A 27,136-nucleotide genomic window follows, 5' to 3' on the forward strand; every position below is an offset into this window, starting at 1 on the left:
TTTTTATATGATTGAATTCAATGAATGTTTTTTTTTTTCTGCCAGTTAGCTATATGGCCGATGCATGACAATGTTCTTGTTGGCCATATCAACCAATCACATTTGCACCACGTTGCATGTTACACCCTTAATACAGGTGCATAAGGTGGAGCCTTTAAATTGCATGTTTTCCTTGTGATATAGCCAATAACTTATGCATCCAAATCTTGTCTTTGTTATGCAGTTCCGATAATGTGTTTAAGAAGATAGTTTACAAGGAATATGAAAAAGGCTTTGTTGCATTAAAACGTAGCTCAAAACTGTCAGGTAAGTTCCTTTAAAACAAAAATTAAAATGAATATCAAACCGTCACTTGTCCGCCTCTCAGTCAGTCTTTGCAGCTCCTTGGTGCGTCAACCTTTGCGAACGAATGCAAAAACTGTCATTGAGATGGTACTTGACTCCATACAGGCTTGCAAAATTTTCTACAGTCCTCTATTTTGGAGATGCTGCAAACATATAGGCACGTTAATGCATATATTAACCTCCCTAGCGGTGATCCCGAGTCTGGCTCGGGTTGGGATTTTAGTTCCACAAGCGGTAACCCCAAGCCAGACTCGGGATCGCATCGCTGGATACAGGGAGGACACGGAGAAGTTACTTACCTTATCCCCTGGATCCAGCGATGTCCTCCGCAATGTGTGATCGAACTGTCCTCCGCTCGATTCACACAGTGCCCGAATGCCGCCGAGCTCCGTTCCCTGCGACGTTAGGGCGCACGGGAGCGGAGATTGGCGCCAATTTCAAAAAAAGTACACAAAACACACACAGTACTGTAATCTTACAGATTACAGTACTGTATAAAAAAAAATACACACCCCCTTTGTCCCTAGTGGTCTGTGCAGTGCCCTGCATGCAATTTTATATTATAAATACTGTTTTTTATGGCTGGAATTTGGAGATTGTCCATAGCAACCAGAAAGTGTCCCTTTTTCAGTGTTTTAGGATTTGATTACATAATTGAATAATTTTTATTATTATTTATTATATTATAAACTTTATCATACCTGGGATGTCTACTAGACTCTGGTTTGAACAGATTTAAGAGAGTTATCCCTAAGAATTACAGGACTACAATATAAAACGCCAAATTTCCATGCAAAATAATTGTACTGCTTTCAGCACCTAAAACCAGAACTAATCATACCGCCAGGGAGGTTAAGGTCCTGCAAAAGTATTTAGCATTTTTGGTAAACATTTTTTCAATCATTTCTGAAATTACAGGAGTTTTAACACCACCCAACCCTCCATTAGCTATTCCTAAACCCCACACACACTATCAGTTTTTACTTCAGCAAAATCATGTAGTGCAAGGGCCTGCCTGATTGCATACAAATTGAAACTCCTAAGATTTGACCTCATATTATATGGTTTTGGTAAATCTGAAAGAAAAACTCAGCAGAAAATAGTGGGGGTTATTTACTAAAGGAAAGTCCACTTTGCACCGCAAGTGCACTTGGAAGTAAAGTCAATGTAGTTCCGAGGGGGACATGCAAGGAAAATAAAAAACAGCTTTTTAGCTTGCACATGATTGGATGATAAAATCAGCAGTGCTTCCCCTCATTTCAGATCTACCCCTTAGATTTAGAGCGACTACACTTCCAAGTGTACTTGAAGTGCAAAGTGGATTTGCCTTTCGGAAATAATGTGTATGGGGCTTCAATCGTAATATTGATCAATTCCTGGCCTGTTATTGCTACATACATTTTTGGGGATTGCAGGGCACACCCACCCAAACCACAGCATTTCCCCAACTACAGCCATGTAATAAAAGACCAATAGACAAATGTGGCAAGAAATGGCCGCTACACTTTTTTGGTGTTTCAACAATAAATTCAGACATAGCAATAAATAACACAGGTTCAACAAATTATTTAACAGATTACCTCCTGAAACAGTTATTGAACTCTGGAAACCATGGTTCTTATTGGTACAATACTAATAGAATGAGATCATTTATTTTCCACTCAATGTAGAATTATACATCCACACTAGCTAAATGTATATATCATGTGCAGACTTTTACTGTATTTTCTATGTTCTCCTTTCCTTTTGTGCTATTTTTATTTGTTTTTCTTGCATTTTTAACCTAAAACAATAAGTATACATCATCCTTTGTCAAATCGGTAAACTATAAGGCTCAATGCACACTAGCATTATTTATAAGCACAAAAAAATGCTAGAAAAAAGCAGTGGATAAAAACGATGATAATAGAGTTTTTTCTGCTCCTAGATGCTGAAGCTCAAAAAACGGTAATAGCCTAAAGTAGTGTGCATAGACACATAGGATAACACTATTTAGCTTTTAGGAGCAGAAAAATGCTAGTGTGCATGAAGCCTAATGCCCTGTACACACATTCGGAAATTCAGACGGAAAAGGTCCGATCGGATTATGTTGTCGGAAAATCCGATCGTGTGTGGGCTCTATTGGACTTTTTCCTTCTGAAGGAAAAAGTTTGACAGCTGGATCTCAAATTTTCCGCCAACAAAATCCGATCTGACTTTTTCCGATCGTTTGTAGAGAATAGGACAAAGTGGCACGCATGCTCAGATTAAATTACGAGACCAAAGCTATTGGCTACTAGCTTCTACGTAGTCCAGTCGTACGCAAACAATGTCATCTCGTTCCGAACTATCAAATGTTTCTACAACTTTGTCCGACCGTGTGTATGCAACACAAGTTTCGGCCAAAATCCGTTGGAAAAAATCCGACGGATTTTGTGGTCGGAATATGAGATATTTACAATTAAGACCAATGTTTGTTGTTTTAACAACTATATTATGCACCTATAACCAGCATATTATAATTAATCTCACACGATGTATAATTTTTCTGTAACTTTTTTTTCTGTATTTGTTTAAATGTAATGAACATTTAATATTGAAAAAATATATATATAGTTTTTCAGTGTCTGAACCACAGAAGGTTTTTTTTTTTTTAAACCTCTTCAGCTTTGGTAAAGTTTAGGTGGACATTTTGCAAACACATCATTGTGTGCACAACCAGCATTCAGCAAACAGTAACCAGCCCTATACAAACAGGGCGTTTTGCTTTGTCTTTGCATTGGGACTGCATTGATTGAGCAACACAGACCCAACAGAGATGTGAATGACCCCTAAAGAAAATTGTCTGGCTTCTCTGGTGTGGAGTTGAAATGTTTCCAGAATCCATAAATCATGTTTACGCTGCTTTTATTAATATTAGAATATTGTACTATGAATGTTTTTCATATCTTCACTTTATTTTACTACATACTATTTTGTCACTTTAAACTTTGATATTTTCATTGTTTCAGCAAACTACAAATTATATCGTAGAAATGTTATGAAACACCAAAAAAAAAAAGCTAGCTTTAGGCTACTGTTGCTTTGGCATGTATTGTTTTGCACTTTTTTAGGTCAACACATAATCTTTCCTTTATAATTGTATTTCCTGCAGCTCAAATCCTAAAATCTTTCTTATCCAAGATCCCCTGCTGCTAAAGTATTTGCTTCTGGTGATGGCCACACTCAAAGGCTGATAGGCATGAGACTTTTAATTACAAGCTCTAATATATAGCGCAGTCAGAGGTAATTATGTTGGAACGTTGTATTATTAAAGAAGGAAGTTCCAGCAATCCTTTATTAAGCAATAGTAGGTGGAAAATTCCATTTTGGTCAAACTACATTGTATGTACTATTGTAGCGCTGCTTCACAAAATAAAATTAATGTGAAAATAAAGGGGAGAAATAGTTTCTTCTAGAGCCGAAAGATCTTGAAAGTCCTGTATTAAGCCAGTTTTTTCTGCTGAGTTTTTCCATCAGATTTACCAAAACCATATAATATGAGGTCAAACCTTAGAAGTTTCAATTCGTATGCAATCAGGCAGGCCCTTCTACTACATGGTTTTGGTAAACCTGAAGGAAAAACACAGCAGAAAAACTGATAGTGTGTATGGGGCTTAAGACACACAACCTTATTCAGAGAAGAGTTTTTATTCCAGAGTGCTAATCCTTAAAGCCCAATTAAAAATCCAGTTAAAAATTATGAATGCATTCCAGTTTCATCAAAACGAAATGTGTGCAAAGTCTTATGCACCATACACAGGATCGGACATTGATCGGACATTCCGACAAACAAATCCATGGATTTTTTTACAACGAATGTTGGCTCAAACTTGTCTTGCATACACACGGTCACACAAAGTTGGTCGGAAATTGCGAACGTCAAGAGCGCGGTGACATACAACATGTACGACGAGCTGAAAAAAATTAAGTTCAATAGCCAGCGCGACTCTTCTGCTTAAATCCGAGCACGCGTGGAACTTTGTGCATCGGAAATTTCCAACAACGGATTTTGTTGTCGGAAAATTTGAGATTTAGATCCCAAATTTTGTGTGATGGAAAATGGAAAATGTCCGATGGAGCCTACACACAGTAGTAATTTCCGACAAAAACATCTAACATTTTTCAGAAAATCCAACTGTGTGTATGGGGCATTACTGTCCATTTTCTTTAGAAAACAGCCACATCTTGTTCCTCCCTTTTTTTTTTACTTAAAAAAGAAAATGTAATAAAAATGACTGAAACAGCAAGCAGCCACATCTTGGGTAGAAAAGTCTGCCCCTGCCAGCATGTTGTAAAGAAGGGCGATTGCTCACATGCCATGTTTCCTGCTGCGTCAGAGATGCTGGCATATGCTTTCTGCTGATTGGAGAGCTCTAGCTCTGACACAGAAGAAGGTATGTTGGAACTCTGCAATTAGACCATTGCTTCCACAAAGAGCCCTTTTAAAAAAAAAACCTGAACGTATCCAACCTCCAACAGATGTTGCAATAATTACTATGTGAAAACAAAAACAATTCAAATATTTTAAATAATTAAAATATGAGAGTTGCTACCCAGTGGATCTGAATATAAGGCTCAAAAAGTGACTAGGTTCACTTCTCTATATAATCACCAATTTCCTAATATTCACAAATACATAAACAATGTACTCAAAAAATTAATTTACATGTGAAAAATCAAATAAAACAAAGTGTCAATCAGTTATCCATATTAAAATACAACATGGTGATTTATATACATGGAATCTGCTAATGACAGTCCAAATAGATAATAGATATCCCAGTGATTCAGTGTGCAAAGTCAGCAAACAAAAAGTGACTTCAGATCTCAAATTATAGAGATCTTAATCGCCTTTATCCCCACATATCCCTGTGGTTATAGGAACGATAAAGTTATCATCCACGTTTAGCCTCAGCCGTATTACCATCCATGGGTTTCACCCGATGTTCGATCAAGCATGTATTACACTTGGTCCTCGATAGTTCTCAAGCATATATAGGAAGAGGAAAGCACTTCATAGTGTAGTATATTAAAATCCAGTTTTATTAAAAAGCATATATTGCACTCAGATGATCAAAAGCCAGCTGGCTTGTGCATGATGACGTCACAGATGTGCCTCCACCCGACGCATTTCCCTGTAATAGGCGTCAACTGGGAAAGGAGCCTCACTTTATTTTATTAAATTTTTCACATGCAAATACATTTTTGGAGTACATTGTTTATGAATTTGTGAATTTTGGGAAATTGGTGATTTAGAGAAACGCACCTAGTCACTTTTAGATATATTCCACCAGGGTCCCTCTTGACAACATGCTGGCAGGACACAGGCTTTTCTGCTTAGCCTGTGGAGAAATAAAATTAACTTTAAGACTTTGAACATTATTTTGTTTTGATGAACCTGGAATATGAATTAAAGCAGGGGCTATCAACCCCCAGGCTGCGGGTGTGGACGGCCAGCATGCGACACCTGGGCGGGTGGCATGAAAGAGCCAGGTGGCTGGCATAAGAGAGCTGGTTGGGCGGTATGAGACAGCCGAGCGGTCAAAATATGAGAGCTCGGTAGATGGCATCATCTCTCTCTGTCCCCCGCATCACCACACTTCTGCCCTCACAGCAGGTGTTCTGTCAGCCTCAGTGTCAGAGGTGCGGTGAGGAGCAGAGAGATGACATCATCTCTCACTGCCTGCCCCACATCACCACTTTCCTGCCTTCATTCAGAACCCACCACTGCACAGAGGCCTGTCTCTGTGCTAAATGGCCCAGTGCTGCCACCAATACAGTGGTGGCAGGCAGCGTGGCAAGTGACATTCTGCATCTGGTGACAGGCAACGTGGCAGGTGGCATAGCAAGTGATATTGCGCATCTGGTGTAAGGCAATGTGGCAGGTGGCATGGCAAGTGACATTCCGCATCTGGCAACCAATCAGAATCAGTTTTATACTAGTTCAGTTTCAGCAGGGTGAGTTCTGATTGCATTCTAAATGGAAGGAACTCTGTATAAATCATGGAATTGCAGTTATGGCATTGATTGTGGAGGAGGAGAAGATTCAGTTATTAGAACTCAGAAATTTGATAGAGGAAAGTGCCAAAGAATTAGATCTGTTGAAGGAGAATGAGGAATTCATAAGACAAAATGACCTCCTTAAAAAAGAAATAGAAAAGGCGCAGCAGAATCTACAATCAAACTGACTAGTTTGACTTGACTATTAGAAGAGGACGCAGCAGCTCCTCTAGAAGAGGAGATCGATCGTGGTCTTGGAATAGACGTAATAGATCCCCAGGAGAGGAAGGAAACGAGGATACTCAGAAGACGGTGACTTTTTTGGAAAAAGAGGGGGTATATGATGTGATGACAGGCACCCCCTCCCAAATAAAGCCACTGTCCCAACAGGAAATGAACAAACAACAGAGAGGGAAAGTAGGGAAATGGCAGATGAGGGGTAATCGAACGAGTAGTCAGAATCAAGTGAATGCACTGTGGACTCAGACATGACAGTCATTAATCTATCATAATTTTCGTTGACTGTGAGACACATCCAGCTATTGCATCATGGTATGTCATTTTCTCCAACTGCCTGCATGGATGAGTTCACAATCTATAAAGACATCCTATTTTTAAGGAAAGTGTTCTTTAGATCTCTATTTGAACAAAAAGACACACCAATAGAAACAAGATCTCCTCTTGATATAGATGACCAAAAGGCTATAGAGATTCTCAATTCCTTACTGGAAGAAAGTGAAGGTTTTGAGATAACTGATTCTCCGACGAGGAGAGTACCTAATCTGAACATTAAATCCAGGAAAATGCCACCCCTATCAAAGAACCGTTGGATAAGTATGTTCTTAGAGATGGTACAGGGGGACTTCAATGAGATCCCATGGAAACATCTCAATAATGATAATATCAGTCGTCTGGAACGTCAGGCACTAAAAGAATTAATGGAGGCTAAGAACATTGTAATTAAGAGAAGTGACGGGGGGGGGGGGGGGGGGAATGTTGTGCTTATGAACGATAAGGATTATGAGGAGGAGGTGAGACATGTTTTGGGTGACCAAGAGACTTATAAAAAAACTGCAAAGGAATCCCTTCCCAAATCTAGTAAGTGAACTAAGCAACAGATTGGATGATGCATTGGAGGTGGGACTTCTAACAAAACGGGAATTTAAACATTTGTCTGTTGATGATTATAATATTCCCACCTTCTATTGTATCCCCAAAGTGCATAAATCATTGGAAAGGCCACCAGGGAGACCAATTGTCTCTGCAATACATGGTCCCCTTAATAAAATCTGTAGTTACCTAGATTCTTTGCTTAAGGATATGGTAAGTGGCCTTGAGTGGTTTGTTCAGGACACTCACCATGTACTGGCAAGAATTTCTGATTTGAAGGTGGATGGAGAAGTATGGCTGTTGAGTTCAGATGTAAATAGATGTGGAGTCTCTCTATACTTCAATCCCACACAAATGCTGTGAAGAGATTCCTCGATAAATGCTACTCAAACTTTGGTCCACAAAATTATTTTATAATAGAATTATTACAATTCGCTCATGATAATAATTTTTTTCAGTTCACAACAGGATTTTATCAACAAATTAGAGGTACATCTATGGGTGCAGCATAGGCACCTGCATATGCTTGTCTGCACCTTGGGAGGAAGAGGACATCTTTAACCTGCAAAAACAGTTGCAACTGACTACAGTTTTTTCTTTCTTTCTTTTTTTAAGTGTTTCTTAATGCCAGAAGATTGGAATGTTAAATGAAGATAGTTTTGAGGCATGTCTGTCGTTTTTTTTCTACACAAATTAAATAATTGAATGAACATTTTCCAAGAGTGGCGATTCCATCGTTTTTGCCAGGGTTTGCAGTACTGGAAACATTCATTTATTTTCTGTGCGTTCCCCCTTAGGTATTTTAGGACCAACTCTACGTGCTGAGGTTGGAGATACTTTAAAAGTTCACTTTAAGAATATGGCTACAAAACCTCTTACTATTCACCCACAAGGAATTTCATATGGGAAACTTTTTGAGGGTAAGCCTTTTTTTTTTACTGTGATACATAATTCTAACGTGATTCATAATGCAATACTAAACATGTTTTGTTGTGAAACTGATATTTTTGTAATAGTTTGCCTCTGATTCAAGGTTTTTTGCTTGTACTGAATTGTAAAATACACTGTATAGTAGGTGATTACACTGTCTAGTTATTTCAACATATTTCATGACCGTTGTAGGCTGCCAATTGGCTCAAATCTCACAGACAGGGGTCTCAGTGACACTCTTAGGGCTTGTTCACACTTGAGTACATTTCTGACTCTCAGCAAACACTTCTATAGCATTTGTATGACCTTAGATTTGGGCAACAAACAGGTGTCAATGAGCTTTAGAATGGGGCATATTAGCATATAAAATTAAACTAAACGCCCTATATGTGGTTTTGTATCGTTTGACGAGCATTAAAAGTGCTCCACAATAGAAAGTGACAAAAATAAACACATTTTAATGTGCCGCAACAACACCAAAACTGCACCGAAAACGCCTGCCAGAGCGTTTGCGGAGCGTTACCATAGACTTGAATGGGAGGCGTTCCAATGCTAACACTTGAGTGTGAACAGCACAATGTGCTGTCTATTATATCTTGTGCATAGGCATTTGAGAGGTGTTTTTAACACCTGTTAAATGTCTCTCAAACGCCAGCTCTTAATGCCAGTGTGAACTCAGCCTTATATGTCTGCAATAAAAAACACTCATCTAAGACTTTACATTTTAAATAGCATATGAAAACCAACACCAAAAATGTAATATAGTTCAATTTATCCAATCCTTAAATATAGTGGCTACATTTTTATATTTTTATTTTTTCCCCTTTGTTTGCACTGGTGATCCAGCCAGTAACAATCGTCCTATCTTAAGCCGGCCATAGACAGTTCAAATCATGGCCGGTACAGCAGGAACTGGCTGAGATTCCAACCATCTGTAGGCAGACTGAATGTACCCAAGTTGATCAATCAATCAAATTGGGTACAGCCAGCCTGTCGGATTTTACATGCCACCGGCTGTTATAGCCTTTAGCAATAATAGCTGTGTTCTCCCAGTGGGTTGCAGGAAAGAAAATCGCTCCGTCTATGGCTGGTTTTAGGGTGGCTCCCCACTATGGAGGAGAGTGTTGTGGAGGGTAGTGTTAAATGTACTAACAGATTTAGGCTTATCTCACACTTGTGAGTGGTTCCCACTTTTTTTACTGTAGCACCCTGATGTCTAGGCGGGGTTTCTCCTAAATTCACCTGCCAGGTATAGTTGCCTTGGCCAATTGTTAGGGATCAATTGATTTCACCCTAAGTCTGGAATTTCTACACTTCTCGCTTCTGTCGCTGGGTGGGCGGGTACCTGGTGACATTAGATAAGATAAGGGCAATGCAAGGACAGATTAGGAGTATATGGAGTGACTCAGCAAATGGGCGGGGGTTTTCTTGGCCCCTTGGCCTGCTGGGAGAACCTATATATTTGGGTGGAGTCAGGTGATCAGTGTTCTGTGCCACCTGGACGGCTGTTTGGGTGGATGTGTGTTGTGCTGCCCTGGGTGCTAGACCGGAGTTTGGGTCTATGCTGGGCACATCTGGCTTCTAGGCTGTCTAAAGGGGCTATCCAGAAGCAAGGGTTGAGATTGCGGCTTGCAATCCAACCAGAAGTGACGGTTCTGCCAGCAGGAGAACCTGTCGTGGTCGGAGGAAGAGGGGAAGCTGTCGCCGCGAAGTGACCATCCGCCTTGTTACCAGGGATCACAGTGAGTAGCTGAAGCAAGTACCAGAGCAGTATTCTCACCAACCGGAGATGGTGAAGAATTGAGAAACTTCAGCAGGGACCCAGCCAGTGGGATGACGCTTGAGGAAGATACTAAAGTAAGAACATTAGAAGAGCTCACAGGACTCAATGGCAGTGAATCAGCAAGTCTAGTGAGAGAGACTGGTAGCTCAGTGGGCTGAGAATCTACAAGAAGTGATAGTATAAAAGTAAATAAGTTCATTACAATTTGTGTTAGGAACTGTTATAAGACTGTGGCCATAAGAGACAGCGCTCCTGCACATGCAGTTGTGGTGTCTTGCTGGATGCCTTTCCCTGCATGGCTGACCACCTGTAGAAGTCTCTGAGTCTGCCAATTGACATTGCAACTAAGGGTGTTCTGGCCCTAAACCCTTTCTCCCATAGTTCTGTTCAAGAGGAAAAAAATCTCTTTGCATTCAAGAAGTGTCTGGCACCCATGAATCTACCTTACATCACACCCACTATGCCTTGTAACCCACTCTATACAGAAGGATGTCATCTGTCTCTGGCTCTGGAGGTTCTCATTAGACTAAAGGAGGCCTGGGATCTTGCTACATTAGCTTTTGTTGCTAGTAAAAAAATAATTGCAATCAATGGAAGTTCTATGTTACAGAAATCCAAAGACATTTGCACCTTAACCACTGAGCAATTGACTTTTTTGCAACATTTAGCCCAGATACACATTGAGGGTGGATTTGAAATTGTGCCAGTTCAGCTGAACTGGCACAATTTCAAACCGGCAATGCAGTCTGACTTCTTGGGGCAATTTGACAGACCTCTGTGCGGGTTCATGCACAGATGTCTATTCATATGGCTCCCAAAGTTGCCAAAAGTAGTACAGGAACTACTTTTTGGAATCGGTGCTGTGTGCACACCAATTCGAACGGCACTGATTTGGAGGGCGATTTGACATGTTATGAAAGTGGGCTTAATGCAACTGACAGAACTAGCTTCAGTAGCTAATTGTGTCATCCAAAGCAGCTGTTGACGACTATGGCACACTGGGAATATATCTTATGAGCAAATCTGTAGTCAGCTACAGATACAGTCAAGTATTTACTAAAAAAGAGAATCGATATGTAATCTACGAAGTTGCCATTGTGGCATAGCTCTAGAAGGACATATTGTATTATACTGGTAATATTTTAGGAAAGTCACTTAGATAAGAAAAAAAAAATATATATATCAACCCTAAAATGGACCTGTCCACAGGATTAGTGTTACGAATAACAGTACACTCAGGAAAATGGTTTAGCTGAATTCATATTGGTAGCTGAAATGGCAATATATTCTTATGATGGATTTTTTTGTTGTAAATAACAGATGACACTAAGACTTCATGACCAGTGTAGATCAGTTGTCCCCAACCTTCTTTGATGTCTGCCCAACCATTAGTACTCACCCTACCATTTAATATTACCTAAATTAATGAGGCCACACACGAAATGGCGTACAAATCGCCATAGCAGCCTTTTATTAACAAAACAACTTCTTTAAATTTACATTATTTTCACATCAACATCTGAAAAAAAAAACTAACAATCCTCAGCCTGATTGGTCTTTGACGGCACCCAGAATTCCAAACTGTTCCACTTATACATTGCAGAACCTTTTACCATAATAGGCCTCCAGCTGTGACTCACCAGCACGGAGACAACCCACTACCCGCAGTGCAACCATTACCATATTCCAGCTAACCTAGTTAACTGGAATACACCAGAGTGGCACATACCACCAATGAGTCCCCAACACTTCCATCTCTAAAGTACTTTCTTACACCGTCAAAAGACCAACCACCGCCCTCAAAGGTGACTCCTTGCCCTTGAAGGCCCCTCCACACCTGAAATGCCCATTGATTGTTCTCCCTATATACCTGTATATACTGACAGTATTATCTGAAAGATGGGTTTCAAATGTTTTGACAGGGGCACAGTTTCAGTACTTGCCATAGGCACCATTTTCACTAGATAAGCCTCTGGGGTTGGTGTGTGGGTTCAGTGCGATGAAAAGTACTGCATGCATGGCCAGCAACTGAACTTCATAAGATGTCTGTGTGACATCTAAATAAAGTTTGTTTAAAAAAAAAAGGAAATTGTCACTGTGCTGATCTTGGCCACCGCACCCGAGACACTGCATTGCATTGCAGAGGCTGGTGTAAACAGGCCCTAAATATAATTATAAATGTTAACTACAACATACGACTGAATAGTAAAACATATACAGCAAAATCAAATTGTACGTAGAGGAATGCCTTGGGAATGGTACCCATGAAATCACAACTATCACAATGTTAGGTTGTGGTTAGAGAATTATGAATGCCACATATTTTATAGGCAATAAGTCCTGAATATGTTTCTTTTTAGGGTCAAAATATTCTGATGGGTCCACCTTGCTGGAAAAGTTTGATGATTCAGTGTCACCAGGCCAAACTTATACCTATAGTTGGGACATCACAGAAAACATAGGACCCAAAGAAGATGACCCTGACTGTCTTACCAGTATTTACTATTCTGCAGAGAACATGGTGCAAGATGTGAACGCTGGATTGATTGGCTCATTACTGATATGTAAAGAAGGTAATCTGAGTTTTCCAAAATTAAGTTTGCTTCAGTATCAGACTCTGACATACTATAGACTAGGTACAGTCCATCAAAAGCCATATATGTGAAAAGTAGTGTCTTTAACTGGTACACGTGAATATATTTTTTTTCGTTAGATTAGTACTTCTTTACATATCTTGCATCTTGTAAAGGTGTTCTACAATGCAAAATTGTTATAAAAAATGGAGTAAGGAAAATAATGGAGATGTTACCCATAGTTTCAAATCAGAAGTCTGCTGTCACACAAAACATAAAGCTAAAATAGATTTCTCTTCAGCCTTTAAAAACTTCGCCCTGTATTTAATGCTAATCCTATACTAGGACCACTTTAACTGTGTTTGTACTTAAAGCGAAACTTCACCCTATAAAGGGAAGCTCTGCTTTATGTCCTTTTACCCCCTCCTCTAAAACGTCTGGCCATTTTTTTTTGGGAGCGGATACCAATTTTGGCAGGTATCCGATCCCACTTTTAGTCAGGTCGCTCAGACTCCCACCCCCTCGACCACAACCTTTTGGGACACATCACATATCCCATAAGGCTTCGGGACCATTCACGCAGCGTGGCTCATCTGCAGTGAGAAACTGGCTGTGAAGCCGAAAAAGTCACAATTGGCCTCCCACACCAAACATGCCAGCATCGGGGACACGAAGACTGGCGAAAAACCAGCATGGGTGAGGATGGTGGTTATTCCTTGGACAGGTACACAACCTTTTATTAAAAATCAGCAGCTGCAGTATTTGTAGCTGCTAACTTTTATTTTTTTGCAAACACTCTGAAGGTCCTCTATATAAATGCTTTTTTAAATAAAAAAATTTAAAACAGGGTTATACTTACCTGCAATTTCATTGCACAAAGCCTTGAACTTCCTCTTCTTGGGTCCCCTGCCGACACTCCTGGCCCCTCCTCTCTAGTGAGTGCCCCCCAAAAATGCTGCTTACTATGATGGCACTCGTGCGAGTCCACCTGACCCCTGCTCCCCTGTAACTGGCTTTAACTGACAGCAGTGGGAGCCAATGGCTCCCTCAGCAAAACCAATGAGACCAGGAAGTGAGGAGAGAAACTGGATCTAATGAGGGCTCTGGTAAGTAAAAAGGGGTGGAGGGGTACTGATGCCTAAACATTTTTTACACTAATAAAAATAATGCATCAAGGTAAAAAATGTTTAGGCTTTATAACCACTTTAAGTAGTAACTCAAGGAGCGGGGGAACTGTTTTTACATAGAAGTCCTTTTATTGTATGTCCAGTACAATAATTTTGACTTTCAACCAAGTCATTATGAAGATCAACTGGTCACAACAACATGCAAATTATCCAAGGACAGAAGGATGCCTGTTTTCTTTTTTTTTTTTTGAGATAACTTGGTCCAGCGTTTTGTACCGTTTATTAAATTTATTGTAAGGCCTCTTTGCCATTAACATAATAATTTATTGATGCTCATACTCAGACTCTTGTTAACAGAAAGATCCTGAGTAAAATGTTCCATAAAGACCTTGCGCATAGGCAATACATGTACAATACATATGCATATACATTCATATCCACTCATATGAGTGTTCATTTTCAAAAGTAACATTTTCAATTTGTATTTATAGCTCTCTACTCATCACTGTATAAGGCTACATTCACATGGCCATAAAAAATGTTTCTGATCCTATTACGCATGTTTTTTTCTTGCAAGAAAGTTCATGCATAATGATAAGTAAATATAGATAGTGTAAAATTGTCCTGTTTCTTTTTTTCCCCAATACCCACATCTGGCATATATGTATACGTATGTCCTCAAATTCTGATTTTTGGATTTTGTTGTATGGATCTGAACACAGTGCATGATTATTCATGCATTCGTGAATGTCTCTATTGAAAACAATGTAGTTGCATTCAGATCCATAAAAAAAATAAAAAAACAAGCTTGTAGATGTGTGTTTTTTTATGGCTGTGTGAAGGAGGTTTAAATAATCTTTACGCAACTGTGTTCCATAGACAACAATGAACATGTTCACATTGGTAAAAATGTGGGGTTCTTTATTCCCGTGTGCAAGACACCTTATAGTATTTCATTTTTAAAACATATTTTTTTAAATAAATTTAGTATTTCATATTTGCAACTTGCAACATGCATGCGGTGCTATGGGCACGTGGTGCTATGGGTTTCACATAGTCATTAGGCTGACCTTAAAAAAGAGCTATAGACAGAACTTATTTTTTCCATTTTGGATAGAGTAAGGGAGAGTTATTTGCCATCTGTGAACCATCAGGGAGATTTCCCTTTACTTCCTGTCCCATAGCCAAAACAGGAAATGAGGGGAAATCCCCCCAAAGTGACTGAATCCCTGTTATGATGTTATGTCCTCTGCTCTTAGGAAGTCTGAATGATGATGGAACTCCAAAAAACTTTAACAAAGAGTTTGTGCTGTTGTTTGCGGTGTTTGATGAAAATAAAAGCTACCAGGAACTTCCATCAAAGAAGGAGAGGCCAGTAATGTACACAATCAATGGCTACGTGAGGGGAACTGGGCCAGGTATGAATTTTCTAAGGTTTTTTTAACCACCCCAATACCAGCAGGTTTCTTCATTTCTCACAAATTGTGGAAAAAAGTAAATAATACATATATAATATAATATATAAGAAATAAAACATTGGGCTGTCTTCTTTCCAAAAAGGGGTTATTTTGGCGCAATATTATGTTATATGTTTTATAACTGGAAGAAAGAAACTTTTTTTTTTTTATCCTTTCATATAGTAAAACAAAATAAAAGCTCAATAGTTCCTAAATATCACCAAAGCATAGTTGTCAGTCAAACAATCACAGCACTGAAAACTAAAAAAATGGCCTGGAAAATAAGTAGTGTAACATACTGATATTTAGGTGGTTAAGCTGCTCAAAATATATTGACATTTAGGATCATGTACAATTTACTTGTTTTGTTTTTAGTTTTCTTGCAAATGTTGGTGGGGCCCTAATTAGTGTACGTGAGAATTGGTAGGAGTCAACAAATGTGGATGCTTTGTTTTATCTTGATGAAGTTGAATGACCACAGATTTAAAGTGTTTCTAAAGGCTCAAGGTTTTTTACCTTAATGCATTCATTGCATTAAGGTAAAAAGCCTTCAGGGTGCAGCTCCTCCCCAGCCCTACCCCCCTTATACTTACCTGAGCCCCATCTCGATCTAACGCTGTGCATGAGTCTCTCTCCTGGGTCTCTCTCTCCTCATTGGCTCACACAGCAGTGACCAAAGAGCCAATGAGGGGAGAACAGGGGACAGGCCCGAGTAACATTGCGTGTGTAAATGGACACACAAAGCGCGGCTCAGGAGCGAGCCTTGGTTACACTGGGCAGGGGGTGCTAAGGTCTTGCAAAGGTAGCAGCCAGCACTACAGTCTTACAGAAATTGAATACCAGATAAATAAAATAAAAAGTGCAGCGCTATATATAGCTAATTATGGTGATACTAACAAATACACATGATAAAGTGAATTATGCAACAATAATATGTGTAATAAGTCCAGAAATGGAACCTTCTACACCAAAAAATGTAGAGAAGAAGACCGAAATAATAGTGTAACCACCATGCGGTAAAATAGTCCAGATAATAAGAAGACAACAAAAGTTTGTTCCAATAGTGGTTATAAGAGACAATTCATATCAGCTTAAGGAGTCACCATGGCATGTGCATCCACCACTCAGGAGAGAGGGTAAACACGCTTACCAGAAACAAGTTCAAACGAGCATGAAGAAGTAACAATCAGGATGATGGTCAAAGGGATGATATCCAGGGGTTTGACACCAAGTTACTCCTCACCGACCAACCTTCTCGGTAAATCAAAGACTCAACAAAACAAGAGACCTCCACCTAGTGTAAAACCATTTAACAATGAGTTTATTAAAAGGTAGAAAACTTACACAAATTTCGGAATAATAGGCATCAATGAGATATCTTCATAGTGTAATCACATAGGTATTAGAAAGGGTGCAATGACATGGAGTGGACTCATCCAGACCCGACGTGTTTCATCCACAAAGACTTCAACTGGGGTATGAGTCAAAATCCATTCATTGCCCATTATTATAGACAGAATAATCATAATTCACAAACCTGTGTGCGTTATCCGATATCACCAAACTCAAAGCCATGTCTGTCATGACATCCGCCATGCGTTCCATGTCTCTATCTGGGAATCAGTAGCATTCGGGCCGCGCCTCGATATGATTGGATGTGCGTAATCCAAATCAGTGATCTTGCAATCATACGATTGAACGTGCATGCGCAGTTCAACAAATAGTATGTGGCAATTTTTTCCCCCAAGGCGACGCCCCTCTGCTGTAAGTAGAACACATTCCCAAACCATTGCACAGAGCAGGTAAGTATAACATGTTTGATTTTTTTTTTTATCTTTCCTTTAGAAACACTTTAAGGCAGAAGAGGGTAATGTTTATCCACAAGGCACTTCCCAAAAGTAATATAACATGCACTTACAGACCACAGAATGCCAGAGGAGAAGTTCCCTTGGAGGACTTATGGTGTTACGCATGACACTGTAGTCTCCTAAAGTCCCTGCAGATATCTTGTTGCCAGTTGTAGACTGCTCTGAGAAGCTGTCATAGGAAATACTTGTAATGGGAAACCTATTCTTTCCCTCCTCAACAGGTATCTTTCCCTTTTGCTACTCCTACTCTCTCCCCAACCAGCAAGGGCTCTGTCCCTATCATACTCCCACACTGCTGGTACAACAAAAAATGCAGAATCTCCTACTTAAAGCGGAGCTCCACCCAAAAGAGGAAGCTCCACTTGTTTGCTTCCTACACCCTCTCCACTGCCACATTTGGCATCTTTTGGGGGGGAACAGGTACCTGGATAACTGGATGCATGGTCAGACAAGTCAGGTCAGCAACAGATGATCAGATATGAACATAAATGGCAGGCAGAGAATGGTCAAGATGCAGGCAGAGGTTGACAGTATAACAGACAGATATAACAAAGTATTAAGGCAAGCCGAGGTCAGGACAGGTGGAAGCAAGGGTGGTCAGGATAAGCCGGGTCAAACATAGGATATATCAATATATATCAATCTACAGGGCACAGGAACAGGAACACAGGTAAGCTGCAGATCAGACAGCAATACACTAGTGCATCTGCTGCCCTTATATAGGCCATTTGTTTGCCTAGGCCAGGCCAGATGGGCACCTACAAGACTGCATCTGTGCATGCGTATCTGCCTTTGCCTAGGTACTGTGCTTTGACTAGCACATCCCTGACAATAGCTTAGTAGAACAGAGGGGCTGGCAGTAATCTTTCTTTGAATTTACAACCACTTTAAATCAGGAAAATTACCACATTACTACTTGATTGATGATCCTAGTTAATGAACCTATTGGGAAAATTACATTGAAGATTTGTGGAGCCTGTAAAAATGATTGAAATGCTGAGGCACTCACAAAATCGTATTTCAAACAATTTTCTGAAATGCGGTTAGATTTACTTGTCCAGTATGTTTTATATGTCTACTTGTTATATTTAAAACTCTTTTTCAGATTTCAAAGCCTGTGTTGATGACAAAATCAGTTGGCATCTATTAGGCATGAGCTCCAAACCTGAAATCTTCTCAGTTCATTTCTTTGGCCAAACCTTGAATGACGACCATCACAGTGTCTCAGTCGTAAGCCTTGCTAGTTCTTCTTCCACCACAGCAAACATGACCGTCGCTCAGAGTGGAAACTGGACAATATCATCCCTTAATGGAAAACACATTGAAGGTTAGAAGTGAAATATTCTATAACACATCTGTAAGGAAACTGGAAAATGCTGGAAAGAATTCAGAAGTAACATGTTTACTTTTTAAAAACACTAATAAGCCCCAAATCCAAAGCTCAGAAAGAACAAACCCACATGAGCATAAGTGCTCATGCACACGGACGTTTTAAAAAACTGGCTGCAAAGCTAGCTTCGACGCCTAGAAAAATCGGCGTTAAAAACGCGATTTTTACCGCGTTTTGCATTGGCATTTTTGAGCGTTTTTGCGCATTTTTTAGCGTTAGCGTTAAGTAGCGTAAAGAAACACATCTCTTGGCTATAGCACTCAGAAAACAAAGAAAATATGTTGCGCGTTTGTGCGCGTTTTTGCGCGTTTTCCCGTGATTCGCGTTTTTACAGCTCTAGCTCTGCGCCAGGGAACGCACTGGTCCTGGGTTTTTTTTACAGCTTAAAAACGCCTATGCCATTTGCAGCTCAAAAACGCCTAGGTGGGCATGAAGCCATAGACTAACATGGACAGGCCTTTTTAAGCTGCAAAAAACGCTCAAAAAAGCGGCTGTAAAGGTTATTTTCCAACATATATTTATTGATTTTCAAAATTTCAATAAAACACAAAATAACAAAAAAGAAATACCACACACAAACAAATACAATCAACCTGAATGCATACCAATAACTGAAATGTCCACTATAATTATAAATACTATACAAAACAACTAAATTGCATAATAATACATCTCCACAATAACCTTCTATACACACACACACAAAAAAAAGCATGTATAACATAAATGTTACTAAGGGTTTTTTTTTGCACATGTGCTAGGCATACAATTGAAATGTTTCTATTTTTTTCAAACCGCTTGTGCACTAATAATGACAAGCTGAAGTCTGCCTTTGGGCTGCCTAGGTTGAGGAAATATGCCTGTGGTTATGCTGAACGGGCTCAGGTGGCACATGTACAAGCACCCTAAGCCCTTGTACACACGGTCGGAGATTCCGACGGAATGTGTCCTATCGGACCGTTTTGTCGGATATTCCGACTGTGTGTGGTCTGCATCGGACTGTTTCTGTCGGAATATCCGACGGACCAACTTTTCCAACTTGCCGGTAAAATTTTGTCGACAAAATGCTCCGATCGGACATACTCCGATCACGTGTAGCCTACTCCGACAGACAAAGTGCCACGCATGCTCAGATCAAATTCCTAGACCGAAGCTATTGGCTACTAGCCTGAACGTAGTCCCGTCGTAACGAAATAACGTCATCATGTTATGTACAATCGGATTTTCCGACAACTGAGTCTGACCGTGTGTATGCCACATCACTTCCGGACCTCTTCCGGAATTAATCCGTCAGAATTAATCAGTCGGAATTAATCCGACAGATTTGGTTGCCGGAATCTCCGACCATGTGTACAGGGGCTTAGAGTCCCATTGATTGAGGTTATTTTATTTGCCAACACATGTATCTGTTAATTTTTGCTCTAGCCTGACTGAAAAATGTTATGGTATAACAGAAACATGCTGTTCAAATTTTGTTCAAATTTTACATGGTGAATAAAGTCTAAGTCCACCCCAAATGTATCTTTTAATTTTGGTTGTGTGCTGGTGGATTTCATCACCAAATGGCCACTTAAACCCTATTGCTGGCTGTGAGGCAGTGTCCTAGTATTTGTCAGCCTGCGACTGAAAGTGCTGTTAGGGCTTCTTTACAATTGTGGTCTAGGGATGGTAAACGGGTGGTTGAATTTTTTTTCTTTTTTTTATCACCCCTCTATTGCCCCCTTAATCTTCAAAGGTAGCTGAAAAGGTACAGTATGTACACATGCCGTGGACATGGCAAAAATGATCCTCTGTCGAGCTCAGGTGGCAGTACCATGACCCATTTAAGTGAATAGAACTATGCTGCAGCTGCCCTGCAACCATCTGCAATGGAAACAATAGAAATGCAATGGTGTTTGCAGATCTTTTTTCAGAGAGGTGGTAAGAGCTACTGCTAGTGTCAGACCCCATTCACACTTGAGCGTTTTTCAGCTCGAAACTCAACGCTCAGAAATGCTCAACAAGCAAAATTAATTTTAATGGCCCCTGTTCACATTTAAGCATTTTGTCATCTGTAGCAAATACATGCACTATTTTTCAGGCAGATTTGAGCATTTTCAGCCATACATTCGGACTGAAATCGGACCTGAAATGGTGAACGGGGACGCATCGGACCCCCTGCTGTGAGCTGCATTCGAAGATAGTGTGAACCCAGCCTGAAAGTTGGCTTCATGTTGCATTCTGATTACACAGTTTCTGTACAATGTATTTTAGATTTGCCAACAGCTATGCAATGTGAGTGCCGTAAATGGTCCTTTCACTACACATTTGGTAAATCTAAAGGACTTTGTACAATCAGATTACATGGCCAGTTTTACATTTGAGAATTTATTAAAAAGTTTTATTCCAAATCTAATTTTTTCCAGCTGGAATGCAGGCCTCTTTGAATGTTGAAACATGTACTAATAAACAGCGCAGCAAAAAACCTGTTTACCAAACGCGATATATTAAGAGCTGGGATCACTACATAGCTGCAGTTGAAGTTGATTGGGATTATACCTATCGTCGCTCGGAGGACTCTGGAAGGTAATATTCTCTACACATTCATGAATATGAAACTGATGGTTCTAAACTGTAGGGTCTATTTATAGGAAAACCTTTTATCAGAGGCACTGGGATACAAGTTTATGTAGTGTTGGCAACATTACGAACCCTGATAAATTGTGTATTGAGTCTAGGTGTTGAATAGGTATGAGAGAACCGTATATGGAGTTTAGCCTGGCATAACGGAGCTTCACAAGTATCTTTGAAATATTGACTAAATGCATGGCACTGCAAAGCTTTGACCTTTCCAGTTAAGCCGCACCCCTTTTCCACACATCTGTCACAGGGGGAGCTTTAGGGTTAATTTACTGAAGACAAATTCACTGTTTACTTTACAAGAGAAGTTGCTCTTTGCAAGGGCATTATCCCAAGAGCTTAGTGCATGAGGTGAAGCTCTGCTGACATCATCCAATCACATGCATGTTATTTTTCCTTGCACGTGATTTGGTATTTTATGCAAATTGAAATTGCACCACATTCAGTAAGCTGTGGGGGAAATTCCCTTGCACAATGTAACTGCTCCTGCAAAATGAACAGCTTATTGGCCTTTGGTAAATCAGCCCCTTTATGTTCCAAATCACTGGGGTTAATTTAGTAAGAGCAAATTAGTTGTTCATTTTGCAAGGTAAGTAGCACTTTGCAAATTAATTTTTCCCAGAGCTTAATAAATGTGAATTTTCACTTGTAAAATATACCCAACCACATGCAAGGAACATAATTGGATGATGAAAGTCAGCAGAACTTCATCACATTCACTAAGCTCTGGAGAAAAATCCCTTGCAAAGTGAAGAAACTATTTGCCTTTAGTAAATCAACCTCACTGTGAGGTCAGTGTAGGGGCTACAGCTCTTACCCCTTTTAAGCAGGAAAAGGAATTTGTATATCTATAATCTGCTAATCTTTGTCATAAGAATTACTAGTAAGGTTGGGTTTCGTGCTTCTAATGCCGCGTACACACGGTCGAAATGTATGACGTACTTAGTCTGGCGTACTTTCCGCCAGACTGTCCGTCGGACTTTCCGAACGGGCTACTTGTCCACACACGGCACTTTTTGAGCGGACTAATACGGCGTACTAAGTCCGCCGTACTATCCGCCCTACTTTTGAAATGAACGGACTCGCCCACACACGCGGAGGAAAGTCCGCTCATTTCGAGCGCGTCTCCAGGTAGGCGGGGCCCGCGAAGGAGACGTTGCTGGCCCCGCCGCCTGGTATGGACTTAAAGGGGAACCCCAACGCCGAAAAAAATCGGCGTGGGGGTCCCCCCAAGTCCACAGCAGACCCTTGTCCGAGCACGCTACCCGGCCGGCCAGAAAAGGGGGGCGAGCGAGCGCCCCCCCCCCTCCTGAGCCGTACCAGGCCGCGTGCCCTCAACATGGGGGGGTGCCTTGGGGAAGGGGGGGCCGCGCGGCCCCCCCACCCCAAAGCACCTTGTCCCCATGTTGATGAGGACAAGGGCCTCTTCCCGACAACCCGAAGACCCCCGGAGCTGTGCAATAAAGTATTTTATCTCATGTGTTGTGTTTTTTTTTGTACTTTTTTTTTACAGGTGAATGGGTAGGGGTACATTGTACCTCATACTCATTCACATAGGGTGGGGGGTCGGGATCCGGGGCCCCCTTATTAAAGGGGGCTCCCGGATTCCGATAAGCCCCCCGCCTGCAGACCCCGACAACCAACGGCCAGGGTTGTCGGGAAGAGGCCCTTGTCCTCATCAACATGGGGACAAGGTGCTTTGGGGTGAGGGGGCCGCACGGCCCCCCCCTTCCCCAAGGCACCCCCCCATGTTGAGGGCACGCGGCCTGGTACGGCTCAGGAGGGGGGGCGCTCGCTCGCCCCCATTTCCTGGCCGGCCGGGTAGCGTGCTCGGACAAGGGTCTGTTGTGGACTTGGGGGGGACCCCACGCCGATTTTTTTCGGCGTTGGGGTTCCCCTTTAAGTCCATACCAGGCAGCGGGGCCAGCGACGTCTCCTTCGCGGGCCCCGCTTACCTGGAGACCCGCTCGAAATGAGCGGACTTTTCTCCGGGCGGGAAAAGTCCGCTCATTTCAAAAGTATGGCGGACTGGCATACACACGGCCGGATTGTCCGCCAAAATGCGAGTACGACGGACAGAATTTCGAAAAAACCGAAATTCTTAGTACGCCGGACTGCACGCTGAAAAAGTCAGCTGAAGCCCACACACGAGCAGATTGTCCGCTGAAATGTGTTTCAACGGACTAAGTACGTCATACAATCCGCTCGTGTGTACGCGGCATAAGGCAGGGGTCTCAAACTGTTGGCCCTATAGCTGTTGCAGAACTACAATTCCCATGAGGCATTGCAAGGCTGATAGTTGCAACCAGGACTCCCATGGGCAGAGGCATGATGGGACTTCCGCAACAGCTGGAGGGCCGCCAGTTTGAGACCCCTGCTCTAAGGCTTAATGTACATGGGACATTTTTACAACCCCTCCTGATTGACAGATAGTAACTCATGTTCAAAACGTCTGTTTTTCTGCATTTACATGCCGCGTTTAGCAGCGTTTTGCCGCATTTGCTGCATTTGTGATTAGAAGTGTTTGAAAAAAAAAGTTTTTTTCCAAAATAGCCAAAAATGAAAAATGCCTGTAAATAAAATGCGGCTAAATGCAAGTCACCATGTTTAGCCATGTTTAGCAGCGTTTGGCACTTGAAATGCCTCTAAACTCAGCGTCTGAACTCCTTTTTTTGCTTTCCAAAAAAGGCCTCTAAATTAAACTGCCTAGAAACTAATATAAATGACCCTGTGTACATGTACTGAGAAGATAACATAGAGGAGAGTTCAGGAGCAGTTGAAAAAATGCCCAACTGCGCCTAAACGTCCGTTTAACAGCAGCAGTGTACATGAGGCCTAAGACAGATGGGTAACAGAGCATTTTTTCTTTTTTTTCCCAAAAAGGTCAGGATGGGCAACAACTCCAATATAATACCAAAATATCCAGTTAACAGATAAGATGTCGTGAGACCACACGATCTCCTAACATCCACTGTCACACTGAAAAGCAGCGCTCATATAACATAACCATTTCTCTTATGTGTAGGTAGATACTTGCTGATACTCAATTACCAGATTCAAATGATGCACAAATATACCGCAAGCACCATTTAACAAAAATAAATGGAACAATCACAAAACATCACTCTAACTCTGTGTGCAAAGTAGTCCCAAAGAAAATTCTACAATATGGGCTCTTTATGCTGGAGGTAATTCACCATCTCTCTGTATACAAATAGTCCAAAAGAAAATTCTACAATGTGGGCTCTTTGTGCTGGAAATCTTTCACCACCACCGTATTCTCCACGACACCTTCACACGTGAATACCACACTAGGGGGGTTGTGGCAAGTGAAGCCCCCCTTTTTTGGTAATACTCTTACTGAAATGCACCGGTGAAGTCAGCGCGTCATACACACATTGAGCTCATCAATACTGGTTTGTTGGTTATTCATCATCTTCCCTTAAACATTGTTGCCACACTTGCTGAAGAAACTCCAGAGAAGAGGAGTGTGAGGAGGACATGCTGTTGTTCCTAGTTTTCATAGAACAGTATTTCTCTTCTAGATTTTTCTTAAAGGAACCAATTTATAAGTACAGACAGGAACAACAGCATGTCCTCCTCACACTCCTCTTTGCTGGAGTTTCTTCAGCAAGTGTGGCAACAATGTTTAAGGGAAGATGATGAATAACCAACAAACCAATATTGATGAGCTCAATGTGTGTATGACGCGCTGACTTCACCGGTGCATTTCGGTAAGAGTATTACCAAAAATGGGGGGCTTCACTTGCCACAACCCCTCTAGTGTGGAATTCACGTGTGAAGGTGTCATGGAGAATACAGTGGTGGTGAAAGAGCCCACATTGTAGAATTTTCTTTTGGACTATTTGTATACAGAGAGGTGGTGAAATACCTCCAGCATAACGAGCCCATATTGTAGAATTTTCTTTGGGACTACTTTGCACACAGAGTTAGAGTGATGTTTTGTGATTGTTCCATTTATTTTTGTTAAATGGTGCTTGCAGTATATTTGTGCATCATTTGAATCTGGTAATTGAGTATCAGCAAGTATCTACCTACACATAAGAGAAACGGTTATGTTATATGAGCGCTGCTTTTCAGTGTGACAGTGGATGTTAGGAGATCGTGTGGTCTCACGACATCTTATCTGTTAACTGGATATTTTGGTGTTTTATTTCATGAATGCATTCTTAGGAATGATGAATACAAGTAGCTGCTGCATCTGAAATTCTACAGCCTCCAAGAGACACACATATTGGTGTAACAAGCGCTTGTGTTTATACAGATTGGTGATATAGGGCGCGAGAGTATAAACTATTTTTTGGTTACTCCAATATTATGTGGGTTTTGTTTCTTATGTTTTACCACATAAAGCTGGCCATAACCTGAGTGAATTTCAACCAGTTCCTGATGAACCAGTCACATTTTTCTTCATGTCTTCTTGTGTCTGCAACCCTCCAAGATGTCATTGTTCACTACTTTGCCTAACCATAATTTAACATAAGTACCCAGAGCAGTCTGGGAATTGTAGTCTCAGAGGAAGACCTTGAACACAGTACAGCTTGGGTCACAACTACAAGGCCCAAAAGCACTGGAAATGGTGGGATGATATAAAACAAAAAGCCTGGGAAGGAGCCAAGCAGTTAAAGAGAGACGTGCCGACCAGAAAGATATGTGTTTAGCTGTGCTGTGTTGAGTCAGGTCAAGCTGGGCTGCACTCAACAGAGCTGTACCAAAGCCAAGAGGCGGACTGCTGAGCTGACCCTGAGCCGTGGAGCTAACCCAAGGTTAACATGCAGAGTTGTTGATCAAGTTGCATTAATCTTGACAGCTGCTGCTGCATCGCATTTAAGGGAGCCCCCACTGAACAGACAACTCACTGTTGCATGTGGACTGCTGCAGAGGGATCTGGTGAGAGTAACACTGACCTGTACAACAATCATAACCAACAGTTAATCCCTATTTTCTACTCCAGCCCGAAGAAGGGCCCTTAACCTTTATTGACACTTAAGCACTCTCCTTATGTGCTAAGCACACTTGCTGTCACTTTCACCTAAGAGTAGCAACTAATGACACCAGTGACTGGATGCCAAATCTGCCATTACACCAGACTGCTGACTTTGATTACTCCTTGTACACTTCCACTTGCTGAATAATCCCATAGTGCTATTTCCTCCCAATCCTTCCCATTGCATTTCGCTTCCCATCACTTTGAACGTGTTTAGCTATCTGCCTTAAAGGGGCATACCAACCTATGAGTTAAACTAAACATTGATTTTGCGCACCAATGTTAAAGAGCCCCAACTGTGCCGGTAGAGGATAACTACAAGGAACCTTTTGGACCTGGCTACATACTTGGGGGCAGAACTAGTTTGCTGGTAGTGTATCAAATTCACATGCCTAAGCTTAGCCCACTGGTCTGAGAGCCCTCAAGTAAACCAGCCTGTTGTACCAGTTGTTAGTCCTCCACAGTCACTTGGGGTGTAATCTCTCAGTTTGAGAGCTATTGTTTATGCTCTGGGTACTGCAGTACATGCTGAGTCTAGCATTAAAGGTATATTGCATTACAATACAACAAATTGCAATACAGTCTGCTCATTTTCTAGTATGTGTCTTCTTTGTGAGACTGCTGGGAATTCCCAGCCAAGGTATTCTGGTGGTGTCAGTGGAAGTAAGGTTCTGCCTAAATCCAGACAAAAAGCAACGGACCCAATAATACCAGTGGCTCCTATGGGAGTAGCACTACATAAACTCTGTCCACAGCCCTAGGTTTCCATCACTGGGTCACAGAACCTGCAGCTGAGGGTCAGGGGGATAGGGTGCCTCCATTAGTATACCAGTCTCTTCTCAAATGTCCCATCCATAGCTCTATCCAGTTAGGTACATTCCTAGATGACATCTACTCACAGGTTT

General features: G+C 41.2%; 1 protein-coding gene across 1 annotated transcript in view; it reads left to right on the forward strand.

Moving 5' to 3' along the window:
- Nucleotides 1-27,136, forward strand: part of F5 (coagulation factor V) — a 140,200-nt gene that overhangs the window by 18,750 nt on the left and 94,314 nt on the right. The window contains exons 2-7 of the mRNA XM_077480938.1: nucleotides 224-306; nucleotides 8,274-8,396; nucleotides 12,550-12,762; nucleotides 15,149-15,307; nucleotides 18,320-18,541; nucleotides 21,010-21,169. Of these exons, the coding sequence (XP_077337064.1) occupies nucleotides 224-306; nucleotides 8,274-8,396; nucleotides 12,550-12,762; nucleotides 15,149-15,307; nucleotides 18,320-18,541; nucleotides 21,010-21,169 (960 nt within the window). The remainder of the gene's footprint in view (nucleotides 1-223; nucleotides 307-8,273; nucleotides 8,397-12,549; nucleotides 12,763-15,148; nucleotides 15,308-18,319; nucleotides 18,542-21,009; nucleotides 21,170-27,136) is intronic.

This window comes from Lithobates pipiens, unplaced genomic scaffold, assembly GCF_037356315.1.
Source record: "Lithobates pipiens isolate NorthernLeopardFrog02 unplaced genomic scaffold, aLitPip1_a1.2 Scaffold_16, whole genome shotgun sequence".
NCBI classification, from domain to species: Eukaryota; Metazoa; Chordata; class Amphibia; order Anura; family Ranidae; genus Lithobates; species Lithobates pipiens.